The 13,193-nt window shown below is 41.5% G+C and overlaps 1 protein-coding gene across 1 annotated transcript in view; it reads right to left on the bottom strand.

Moving 5' to 3' along the window:
* SLC26A3 (solute carrier family 26 member 3) overlaps positions 1-13,193 on the bottom strand; it is a 44,106-nt gene that overhangs the window by 17,111 nt on the left and 13,802 nt on the right. The window contains exons 5-11 of the mRNA XM_082473672.1: positions 11,857-12,021; positions 10,289-10,441; positions 9,745-9,827; positions 5,572-5,719; positions 5,165-5,461; positions 1,174-1,269; positions 73-179 (exon numbers count right to left, since the gene is read on the bottom strand). Coding sequence (XP_082329798.1) covers positions 73-179; positions 1,174-1,269; positions 5,165-5,461; positions 5,572-5,719; positions 9,745-9,827; positions 10,289-10,441; positions 11,857-12,021 — 1,049 coding nt within the window. The remainder of the gene's footprint in view (positions 1-72; positions 180-1,173; positions 1,270-5,164; positions 5,462-5,571; positions 5,720-9,744; positions 9,828-10,288; positions 10,442-11,856; positions 12,022-13,193) is intronic.

Raw genomic sequence — 13,193 nt, 5'->3', positions numbered from 1 at the left:
TGACAGGTTCTTTTCTCCTCTGACCTGGGCAGGTCAAAGCCTGCAAGGATGCAGACCACAATGAGCACTTACAACTGGGTCCTGAAGACGATAGTCAGGAGCTGAAACGCCACACTAGCAGCCAGGCCTAAACCGAGGCCCAGGACAACGGCAAAGATGAAGGTCATGACCCAAATTAGCTGTCGAAAGAAGGCAACACATACGCTACAGTTTACTCTCATTTAAGTACAGTGTCCTAGGTCCAGAGCTATAAGAAAGCATGAACTTCTAGGGCCCAAAGCAGAAGTTGGGAGTGCACAGCAGAAGGGACCTGCCTTGAGGTCATTTCTGCTGGCTCAGGTTCTGAGCTGCAGGAACACAAGCAAATCTTTTCAAAAATCCCAAGAGAGTGTATCCATTTCTAATCCCATCCCTGAGCCAGTTAAGGAAATGATCGAATCTGTCACAGCGAAAATTCCAGAACCAGCTGCTCTTTGTCAAAATCAGCAAATTAACTGGTAGAGCCTGGACTAATCTCTTACTTTTGGCCTGCTGATTTAAGTAAAGGCTACTGTCTCTACCAGACTCCTAGCATGCCAAAAAAGTGTTAAAATCCCTAACACTGATCTATCAGCAGTGAAACTAAACCAAGTGTGGTTTATTACTTTATGCTTGTTAAGTACCATAGGCTATGTTAACAAGCCTTTTTACACCACAGACTTTGACCCTGATATAATTAGGAACATGGGCTTCTCATAGCAAGGCATGTTGAGAGCGAGGGGAGCCTTTATAGAGTGTTTCCAAAAGGAATGTTCAGAATTTTTCTTCACAGATTCTCTGGAAACTAACATATGATGTAATGAAGAACAGAAGCAATGCATACCCTACGATTCAGAGAGTTTCTGTGGTGTTAGAGGTGACTGCAAGAATTTTTAGAACAGATCTAAGAAGTTCTCTCCTTGTGTTTCATGGACCATTTCCTGCTTGTAAGTAGCTCATCCTTTTACATTAAAATCCCAGAGAATAATCATTAGAGTATGTAGTTTCAAGATAGCAAATAAAACAAACTCAGGTTATTTGAACAGATAGATAGAAACAAAATTTCACTTTGTTTACAATATAAATATGCATTTTACATCAGCATTAAAATGTCATTCTGATTGCTCTCTTTCAAATACCATCGCCTCTACTTACACAGTCATACTTATCCTTTCGCCACAATCTTCGTATTTCTGTGAACTGCATCAGCATTCCTTTCAAGTTTCCAAGCGCTAAAGCTGCCAGGACAGACTGTGAAAAACATAAAGAGCAGATGTACTTTGAGATAATCCAATAACCATATAGAAGCAAAGGTGAAGGTTGTAAATAAGTGAGTCCTTTCAAGGGCCTCAAGGCCTATCAAAGGATACACCCTTTTCTGGTGTGCAATGCCATGCACGATACACCAGCCCCGGGACTGTGAGCTGTCCCCAGCCATGATTTTGTCCCCACCACAGTGACAGGGACATGCCGTAGATGATCTGATAGCATTTACTCGCCTGTACCTTGGGTCAGAGAAAGGCAGATCTGAAGACCTATGACCAAAAGAAATTCTTCCCAAGCAGAGGTGGTCTAGTGTATGTCTATTTACTGTAGGTAGGGAGAGGGGGTTGCTCTTTGTTTCAAAAAAAAACTTGGGGGGACTTCCCTGGCAGTCCAGTGGTTAAGACTTTGCCTTCCAATGCAGGGGGTGCGGGTTCCATCCCTGGTCGGGGAGATAAGATCATGCCTCGCGGCCAAAAATCCGAAACGTAAAACATAAGCAATATTGTAACGAATTCAATAAAGACTTTAAAAATGGTTCACATCAAAAAAATCTTTAAAAAAAAAAGAAAAGAAAGAAACTTGGGGAGCTTGGGGTCTTGGAATCAGAATTCAAACCTTGGATGATGATCAGTAATCATGTCATTTAGTAAGAGGAAGCCAAAGATCACAGAGAGGTTCGCAAAGATTTGAGGCCGACTCTCTGGGACAGCGTGAACCTTATCTGTCTTGTTCCCTGCTAGATCCCCAGAACCTACTGTGGTAAATGCACGTGGGAGGGGCTTCATAATTATTCAACGAATGAGTGGGTGAACTAATGAGTGGAAGAGGCAGTAACACAGCCTCCTTTAAGAGGCCTGATGGTGATACCGCTGAACGGTAGAGTCACGAAGAAGGGTCTGGGTGGTCAGCTAAGCTCAAGTTTTTGTTTCGTGGCATGCCAAAATGAGATAATTTGTCTTGCAGGAATTATGATAATTAAGGTGAAAAATGCTGAATGGCACGCTCTCTTCCTTATTTGGGTTTTAACACAATGGTAGGAACAGGCCCCCAACCCCTGCCCCCAATTCAGCTGTTCGATTCTGAATGGACTATGGAATTTGTATACTGACTACTTTCACACCATAAAAGAAATGTACAAAGAAAAACCAAACACAGTTTGTGTTTTCCTATCTCAAATATAGTTTAACTGATCTAGACATTTTTTATTTTCACAAGTTATGTTTATAATTTAATGCCTGACTAGCTCATTTACTCACTGTGAGAACAGAGGTTGTTGTTTAGAAGACTAAATATTGTCTTAAGTGACTTTAAAAAGGAAATTACACACAAATGCACACCAGTTAAAAAATGGGGGAAACTGGATAAAGTCTGTAATCCGGTTAACAGTACTGTACTGATGTGAATGTACTGGTTTTGATATTGTAGTGTAGCTATGTAGATGCCCTGCCCCCCCACCATGGTAGCTGTGTGAAAGGTTCACAGTACTCTGTGCAACAAGCCTGCTGCTTTGGGGGACTTTACTATAAAACATGTCAAGTACCACCTGCAGAAGAGACATATTTTTTCTTTTCATTAGGCATTATTTACCACCTGGTCAGTATTCCATGGAAAAACAACTTGAAAATGGGTAAACAATATTTATATGTATAACCAAATCACTTTGCTGTACACTTGAAACTAATACAACGTTATAAGTTAACTATACTTCAATTTAAATTTTTTTAAAAATTAAAAAAACATTGAAACAATTTACAGTGAAATACATACACAATAGAGCCCTTTAAAGAAAAATAAAGATTACAGAGCCCTGAGAAGCCATAGACAGGAAAAGGGGAATCATTTTACCAGGAACCAGGTATCCATACTGTAATTGATATAAAGGAATGTTCATTCTTAGCTATCATGAAGGGTTATTTTGTCCTTATATGATAAAAAGAAGCAGACCAGTTATTCAGATGAAACAAAAACATTACAGAAACAACGGTCTAAGAAGGAATTGTCACATGGTTCCTTTACAAAGTAGGGCCTTTGATTAGCATCCTGGACAGTGTCGTTGGTGTGGTTTATTCACGAAAGAGATAGGATTTTAAATGGCAATTGTTTTTTTAGTTTCTCCCAATTGAAGTGGGTGAGGTAGAGCCCAGGGATACACATGGGAGGAAGCACACAGGGCAGAATTCTCTATGTTGGGGAGCTGTGTGTGCATTTATTTTTATTGAGATATACATTCTTATACACATTATTTCTTTGGTGGTGACTTTTTGACCCATTTTATGCCATTCCTCTGGAAATCAGTAGGTTAGCATAGGAAGAACACATAATTTTAGCAAAGAGTACTGTGCTCTGCTTGGCCACATTCGGGATAACTGCACTGGGACTCCAGAAACCTTGGACAAAACTCATGTTCCAGCTACCAACCAACAAGGAAAAAGGCCTAGATAACAACCAACAGACTTTGGTGGGCTGTGTCCTATCTCTATGTCCTTTGTAGTCAGAGGTATAATAGAATGTTTGTAGAATAAGAATAACAACAACAATAATAATCTTTACAATAAAGGCTAGCATTGGGACTTCCCTGGCAGCGCAGTGGATAGGAATCCGCCTGCCAATGAGGGGAACACGGGTACGATCGCTGGTCCGGGAAGATCCCACATGCCACAGAGCAACTAGGTCTGTGCACCACAACTACAGAGCCTGTGCTCTAGAGCCTGCGAGCCACAACTACTGAGCCCGTATGCTGCAACTACTGAAGCCCACGTGCCTAGATCCCGTGCTCCACAACAAGAGAAGCCACCACAAGAAGAAGCCCATGCAAGGAGAAGCCCACACACCACAACGAAGAATAGCCCTTGCTTACCACAGCTAGAGAAAGCCCCTGCACAGCAACGAAGACCCAACACAGCCAAAAATAAATAAAGTTAACAAAAAAAAGGCTATCATTTATTAAGTGTTTATAATGTGCCACACCCTGGGCTAAATATTTCACGTGCATTATTTCATTCAATTTTTGCAACAACTCTGTGAGGTGGGGGCTATTTCCCTCCTTATTTTACAAATGGGCAACTTGAGGTTCAGAGAGGTTAAGTAATCTGCTCAAAACACACAGAAAATAAGCGGCCGAGCCGCTTAGAATTACATCTGCAGGACTAGAGCCAGTGCCCCCTGTACTCCCTCAAAGTGAAATTAACACCACAAAGAACAAGGTATTGACCATCATCCGGTTTCCTCCAGATCCTGTATTTTCTAGGGCCCGCTGTTAATTTTGTAACCTGGATGCTGCCACGGTGGACAAAGCATTAAAGTACACCCTCAAAAATTACAGTTCAGGAGAGATGGACAGAGGAGCATGAGGTGAAGGTACAAGGTCAAAGTCTAGCTGTTTGCTCCCATCCAGCAATCTGACAGCTTTGGTCTTGGAGTCAAACCAAACTCTGGGAGCTGCAGGGCGTATTCCTAAGAACAGGTTGTGTGGCTGATAGCACCATTCTCTGAATTCAATAGAGGGCCTGATGACCTCAACCTTTAAGAAAATCTTCACTTTAGTCAATCCATATCGAAGCTGCAGTGCCAGGATGCCTTCCTATGTAAACATTAATTATATCTGGGGCTACAAACATAGCGGTTGAAGAGGAGAGTTGATAAGGCAGAGTATGAGTTGCAAGGGTAGAGTTGTTGGATATTTGCATTCCTAACATTCATAAGATAGTGCCAGGAGAAAAAGAAATAGTTTTGGCCCACAGAGTATTGGCTAAGAAGAGTACCTGAGAGTTTGCAGATACTCATTTTCCCTAGTTTAGTTTGTGCTTCCTCAGTTTAAGAACGAGGGTCCTTGATTCATCACCCAAAGGAGAGAGATGGCAGTCCGAGAGAGGAGTGCTACCTTTTGCAGAGGCTCCAGAAGAAATCCAATGGCTAGGATGACAATCAGCACGATGACAGCAGAGAGAAGGCCAGCGATCTGTGAAGATGAGAGCATTCTCATCACAGACTCAACTTCCCCCCGGGCTCCGCATCCCCAGTGACTCATGCAAGGATGACCCTCACAGCAAACATCCTCCAATACCTGGGTTTTGCCTCCTGTACTCTCCTGGACCCCTGATCTGGAGAGGGCTGTACTTGCTGCAAATCCTCTGAACGATCCACCAAATATGTTACCCACTCCCAAGGCGATTAACTCCTGATGGGAGAACAAGGAAGAATCTTCTTTAGACGCAGCACCATTGATATTATGCATGCAGAATAGTATATAAAGTTGCCTAATTAGACCCGGCGTCGGTTTATATTTACCTGATTGCCATCAATGGGATAATCGTATTTGAGGGAATAGACGCTGGCCACAGAGAAGGCCACTGCAAAGCCAACAATGGCAATGCCAAAGCAGTCTCCGATGGCATCTTGGAAAGTCTGCACATTAGGTGTGATAGGGGCCTGAAACCTGAAATTGAAATTAAGCAAGTCAGAATGTCACCAACCTGCTTATAAACCTTCAACAGTATCCATTTGTTCTCAGGAAAAGTCCAAAGTCCTTAGTGAGGTCCCAATTACCCCTCCTCCACATCTTGATTAATTACTACCATTTTCCCAGAATTTATACTCCAGCTATACCAAGCTTTCTTTGTTTCTCATCACCCATCATCTCTCACCTTGAAAGCTTCTAATTTGCTGTTGCCTCTCCCTGAACCATTCCCCTTGTCCCTATCCTTCCCTCCAGAAAGTCTTTTCTCACCCCCAAGGTCAGGGTTAGGCAAGATTCTCTATGCTTCCCCAGTTCTTGATGCCTCCTGTTTCCATCCCTGCCCCTCTCTCCCCCAACTCTCCATCCAGACCCAGAGCAGGGGCTGTAACTGGTTCATTATTCTATGACCAGGACCAACAATGGTCCTTCACAGCATATATCAGGTGGTCAGTAATTGTTGGGCAAGTCAACGAATGAATGAATGCAATCTAGGCTGAGTTGTGCCTTTGGAGTATGACTAGCAAGAATTTAGCACCACTGAAAACCTTGGAATCTGTTACCTTACTGTTGAAAAGCAATGCTGCCTGTATTTGATATGAGTATAAATCTAGTCCAGTGATAGTGATAAATCTGATATGATTTTGCTAGCATAGCCACACTATAGTGTACACTTAGATCAATATAAGCTTTGTGCAAAATGTCTCAGATCCCACTTGTATTGTTACATTGGGTTGCAAAGTATCACCCATTATGCCTCCAATAGCTATCCATGGATGAAGGCTCTTTGAGCAAACACAATTCTGAGAGAAGGAAAGCAAGAAATTCTTCCCTTCATTGATAATGATAACTTTTCATGGAAAACCCTTAGCAAACAGATGGGCATTAGACTCTGCCCCGCACTCCATAGAACTTCTAGAGCCAGCTGTGGCCCTGATGGAGGGCGGGTTTCCATTTAAAGTGAGATAGTGTCAGGGAAACATTCAAGTCACAGAGGATACTCCTGTGCCTGTGCCTCATGAACTTAGAGCAGTTAAATAATATTTACTAATTGTATTATAAAGTCCAAATATCCCAAACTCAACATCAATTTACTAAAATGCTCAGCTCCTATAAACATCTGTTTCTGACCTAAAACTTATTGGAGGTAAGTTAATTGGGTCCATTCAACTCTTTTAAAATTGCTATTCATGTTTTGTGAATGTTAATAAATTTTTAGCTCTAATTTTGAAGAAGTACTATTATTTCATATTCTGCAGCTTTCATAAATCAGAAAGTTAGCTTGGAACATTATATATAATCTAAAACCAGTGGTACAATTATAATTTGCATTTTATACCAAAATAACCAGAAGCCTGCTATTATTCTTTTGTTCTAGCCACTAATCACCATAGGCAGAGTGGTGTGATGGAGATTTACAGTCTGAAAACTTGATTCATTTCCTGGCTCTGCTACTTACCCTGGTTCCTCATTTGTAAAGTGATGATAATAACACTTGTTCTCTTTTCTTCATAATTTTTGTGGGAGGGTCAAATAAAATAATGAATGTGACTACTGTTGACACACTGTGAAGTAGAAAGTACCTGTAAGCTACTATTACAGGGTCCCTCTGGAATCTGAATATATCTTTTGTGTTTCCTTTACTATTTCAATGATCTCTTTCCTTCAGCCAAGTTATTTGCATTCAGTGTATGTGGCTTCACAAAGTCACTTCAAGGTGTCATATTCATTAATAACAGATTAGCAATAATTAGCAATTGTTACCTTCCAGTTATCTTCTATTTGCAATCATCAGAAATTTAAAATGCTCACTCGATTATCACTCAGAAAAAATGGGCCTGTAAAAAGCATGTAGGGGCTTCCCTGGTGGCACAGTGGTTAAGAATCTGCCTGCCAGTGCAGGGGACACGGGTTCACGCCCTGGTCTGGGACGATCCCACATGCCGCGGAGCAACTAAGCCCGTGCGCCACAACTCCTGAAGCCCACGCTCTAGAGCCCACCAGCCACAACTACTGAGCCTGCGTGCCTAGAGCCCGTGCTCCGCAACAAGAGAAGCCACTGCAATGACAAGCCTGCGTACCGCAGAGTAGCACCCGTTTGCTGCAACTAGAGAAAGCCCAGGCGCAGCAACAAAGACCAAACACAGCCAAAAATAAAATTAATTAATTAATTAATTAAAAAAAAAAAGCGTGTAAAGTGCCTAGTACCTAATTTAGGTGCTAAATTAGGAACAGCAGTAATGCAGTTTGAACTCTTACAGTAGGTCAGGCACTTCAGGACATCACACATATTAACTCACTTAATCCTTACAAGAACCCTATGTAATAACCTATGCTATTTTTAGCCCCATTTTTACAGCCAAAGACATTAAGGCACAGAGTTTATTTGCCCAAGATCAGGAAGTGAGTCTGAAGTAAATCCTAGGCACTCTGCCTCTAGAAAGCATGAGTTTGCTTACTGGGCTACACTGCCTCTCTGTAGAGTGTAATGACCTATAAATGTGAGTTACCCCTTTCCCCACCCACACACAATATGGAGGGAGGTCCACTGACATTTAAAATATATTTACTAAGTAATGTCTCTAAGATTGTAACTCAGTGTTCTTACCTTTTATTTCAAAACCTTTCTGGCAAGATCCTCTTTAATTTTGTATCTACTTATCTATCTAGTTTGTGTCTCCCAAGATGTTTAAATAAAGCATAATCACTTGAAAGTTGCAGAGTGGAGGGAAACCCTAGAAATAGTCTTTCAGCTTCAGCCTAATTTCTACCATTTAAATTAAAAGTGATATTTGTGATCCAAATATTACAAGTGTAATATTTTTTACACTTGATAAAAATATTTTTTGTTTAAAAATATATATTTGCCTTTTTTTTTAATTTTTATTTATTTATTTATTTATTTATTTATTTATTTTTATGGCTGTGTTGGGTCTTTGTTTCTGTGCGAGGGCTTTCTCTAGTTGTGGCAAACGGGGGCCACTCTTCATCGCGGTGCGCGGGCCTCTCACTATTGCAGCCTCTCTTGTTGTGGAGCACAGGCTCCAGATGCGCAGGCTCAGTAATTGTGGCTCACGGGCCTAGCTGCTCTGCGGCATGTGGGATCCTCCCAGACCAGGGCTCGAACCCGCATCCCCTGCATTAGCAGGCAGACTCTCAACCACTGCGCCACCAGGGAAGCCCTATATATTTGCTTTTAATAGAATTTAGTTAGTTTTAAGTCAACAACGCAATGCATATAAATGCTGATTCCTGGAATAATTCTCAAATACTCCTAAGCATGGGGAGGGAGGGAGGGTTTTTTTTTTTTTTACAGGAATACCACCTTTCCTTGGTAAGCAAGTTGGAAGAAATTGATGCTATGGCCAGAGGTCAGAGAGAGGAAAGAGCACAAAACTGGATCTCCCTCCTCAATCCAATAAATGCAATGGAATACGTTTTCAAATTCCTTGTACAAGCTGTGCCTCCCATCCTTCTGCAGCGCTAAGAGTTGCTCTGGGCTTGTCTTGAACTTGATCTTCAGAAAGGACAGAGTGTGCCCATCTGGATTGCTCAAGCAGCGTGTGGCAGGTATTCCTTCAGTGTCTCCTTTGAACTGTCGGAACTTGGCTCCAGTAACCTCAAACAAAACACTACATATTGTTTATAGTAATTTATGGCCAAGGAAATCTGGTTTCCCTCAGTTCCTTTTAAGGGGAGGAGCAAGTTTACTTTGCCTATTTTTCTACTTTCATTATCTCACTTTTCTTGCGTGTGAGCCCCTTCTCTTCTGGTTTGTGAGTTCTTCCACACAGAGAAACTTTCTGATGTTAAGAACTGCAGACCCTATGTCCTTTGTGACTCCCTCCTAGAAGGAGAGTAGCGAGCCCTCCTCCTGGATGCATGACGGATGCCAGATACAGGGAGGGTTCTGAGCTGGGTTCATGCATTTCAGCTTGGAGTCGTTCGTCACTACTGCTTACTCTCTAGTTAGTGCTTGGAGATGCCATAATAAGAGAGACACTTACCCACTTTTCATCTCCCCAACCACGGCCACGTTAAACCTGTTTTTGAAGTCAAAGCCATAGGACACACCTGTTGCGATCACAGTCTGCAAAGTTGCAAATTAGAAAAGTTGCAAGTTAGAAATGGGAGATGTAACTAAGAGTCTTACTTTGAAAAAAAAATACCATTGCCAAAAGCCACCCCTTGACTTATTAGTTAAGAATCTCAAGCTCAGGTCTGGCTACTTTCTAAAAAGTCCCGAGGCAATTCTAATGTACCACCAAAGCTGAGAACCACAGCTCCATTCCAATGGGTCTCTCACTAGGATTCTCAGAGGTCTGCTCTCTGCCCCATCCTTGTCTTACATGGAAAGAATAAACCCCAAATCATCAAAGCAAGTTATTAAATTCTGAATAAAGAGAAAACCATACTAAATATGATACCCAGAAACTGCAGAGAGGTCGCCGGTCCCACTAAAACCTCCTGATCTACAGACGGTGAAGGGCTTTAGACATAAAAACACAAGACTAACGAATTATGAAAGAAACTCTTGAGATGATCAGTTACCATGATGAGTTCAATTGGAATAGGCACTGGAAGTTTGGCTTTGTAGCGCTGATTTATTTCTTTAACCACAAATACCACCAACAGGATAATCAAGGATGTCACAAGGTCTGCAATATTAGTCTTCTCTATTTGTGAGAATATGGAAATTAGTACCTAAAGTATAAAAGTAAAAAACACCCAAGTGCTACATTAATGTGTAATTTGGATATAACACTTAATTAATTCCAAATAGATAAAAATAAACATAGACGTGAAACGACTGACAGATTGATAGCAATTCCCTGTTCTGCTCATGTTAGCCATGAGTAATTGTAGAGACTAGCATGGAGATGTGAGAAGGGTAAGTCAGCACAGCATTGTCACCACACTGGTTTAGGGATGCTCTTCGTCTAGTGTTGAATTTTCTTGGATGTTTTTCACATTTTTATAACTGGTCTCTTCTGCTCTTAGGTCTCGTTGCCATCTTTTTTATTTCACAATCAACACTACTGCTCTGTCCAGGGAATAACCTTTGACCTCTGGTAGTTTTTCTTCGCATGTATCCCCTTAATTCCTGGCTTTTTTTTTTTTTTTTAATGTTCAGACCCCTCATATTTCTTCGTTGACTCTCTCTGTCACTTTTGGAAACTAGTTTCCTGGCTAGCCGTGCAATTCTCGAAGCCAGTTGGGTGCCATATCTGTGGGATCCAGACAGCTCAAGCAGGTCCAAACTGGATCCCAAATGGTTCCCAAAAGGCTCCACTTCTGGAATAGCTCTGGATGGGAGTGAGAGAGTGCTGGTTCCAATTTGGAGGGAGTTTGTCTCTGATTCCCAAAGACTGTCTTGACAGAAGCACTAACAAGCCCAAAGTCAGTAAAAGGAAGGAAATAACAAAGATCAGAGTGGAAAGAAATGAAACACAGACTAAAAAGACAGTAGAAAAGATCGATGGAACTAAAAGCTGGATTTTTGAAAAGATAAAAGAGACAAACCTGTAGCTAGCCTCAGAAAGAAAAAAAGAATGAGGACAAAAATACAGAAATTCAGAGGCACTAAGAACACTCTCCGTTCTACAGAACATCCTTTAGAGGAGAGAAGAAAGAACCACTGTTCTATTTACATATTGGCCAATTTCCTTTTGTTTTATAAACAGGGATGCATAAGAGTCAGAAGAACTTCAATTCTAAGAGAACAAGACCTGCTTTTTAGAAATAGGGAAGCACTTCCACTCAATCAGCAAATTTCTTTCAAAATAAGATTTTGAGAAAGATTTTAAAACTTGGGACAAACTTTTAATAATGGGCATCGATGTTTTTTCTTTTTAAAAATACTGAAGGTTCAAATCTAAGAGAAGTGGTAGTTAATTTCTGTTATTCACATCAGCTGATGTGGTATATGGTAGCTGTGCTAGATTTTCAGTGTTGTTCTCCTTGCCACTTTTTCTTAATGTGAATACATTTCACAGCCCATTGATTTCTTGGAAGTTATAGGTAAGTCCTGAAGCAAAGGCATGAAAGGAAAGTTCTCCTGGAAACATGATAGTGAATTTCGTGTATTTCCATATTTTTTAAGCATAAGGAATACTTACTTTGAAAATTGAAAAGGGATCAGTGTGTGCTGGGACTGTCAGCTGAAGAATAAATTTGAGCTGGGAAACCAAAACGTGGACAGCGGCAGCTGTGGTGAAGCCACTGATTAAGGATTCGGACAGATAAATCACCACGAAGCCCAACTGCAGAACCCCCATGAGCAACTGCAAAGAGAGAGCCAGAGCCTTTGTTAGTGTAGATTCAGAGAACACCTCGGCAGACTGAAGGATCAGCTACTGTAATGATTCAACATGTGGAGGTTCAGCCTCCACTCCTGTGTCTTGAAGAAGCAAGTGTTGTTGCCTCCTGGAAAACCTCCCATGCAAGGTACCACCCTCTGCTTCCCTCCCCCATCCCAACACCACCCCCCCACACCCCAAGGTGGAATGTTACATGGTGTTCACATATCACATCAGTCCAGTATACCCCCAAGAACTAACAGGTTTCTTCTCTTCCCTCTTTTGAAGGCGTGGTATCTTTAGGAGACTCACCATAAACCTTTCATAGCAGAATCTTATCTAGCATCAGCCCTCATAAATTTTCCCAGGGAATTTTCAGTTACCCTTTACAACTGCTGTCGCATGCATGGGCGAGCATCCATTCAGGTTCCCTCAAACAAGTTGCTTGACTTTCGTTAGGAAATACGTAACTGCTCATGACATCAAAAGTGCTTGATTTTAAATGAGGGCAAAAGTGGTTCATTCCCCCAAAGCATCAGGATTTTGCAAGAAAGTAAATGGATAGATGCTTGGCCTACCTCTCCACTCCTGTCCCCGGAATGCAAACTGAGCTGTGAGTTTGCAAAGGCACTAGGATCAGAGATGCACTTGGACCCCATTGTTGAATTGACCCCATTGTTGGTCAAGAAGACCCACCACTTATGTCTTGGTTTGAATTGACTCTTTTTTTCTTTTTCTTTAAGGAATGGTCTTAACTACTAATATCATTAGCCGTAAACTTAGGCAATGTCTTGAGGAGTCTGACATTTTCACTATCTAACATCTTGAGGATAGGGGCATTTTCATAATCCAGGCATGGTGGCAGGGGTGTGGCTTGGGAGTGAGGCTTTAAACCCCTCCATAATCCTTTTCAGCTTTCTCCAAATCTTTGACACGGACAATTCAAAGTGCTAAGCACCCATCCCTTCCAAATAGACTATAGTCAATGAGGAATTAGAAAGAAAAAAGTTCCCAAGCTTCCAGTTTCTCTATTGCATAGAGTTCTGTTTAGTGAGTATATAAATTCCTAGGTATATTATTGAATTCAGCATTTCACTTGTCACCACATGTGCCTCCCCACTCTCGTTTTTCCTTCTCTCTAGACCCATGTTCAATCA

This window comes from Balaenoptera physalus, assembly GCF_965194825.1.
Source record: "Balaenoptera physalus genome assembly, chromosome: 8".
Lineage (NCBI taxonomy): Eukaryota > Metazoa > Chordata > Mammalia > Artiodactyla > Balaenopteridae > Balaenoptera > Balaenoptera physalus.
This window is presented reverse-complemented; position numbering and strand designations above follow the sequence as displayed.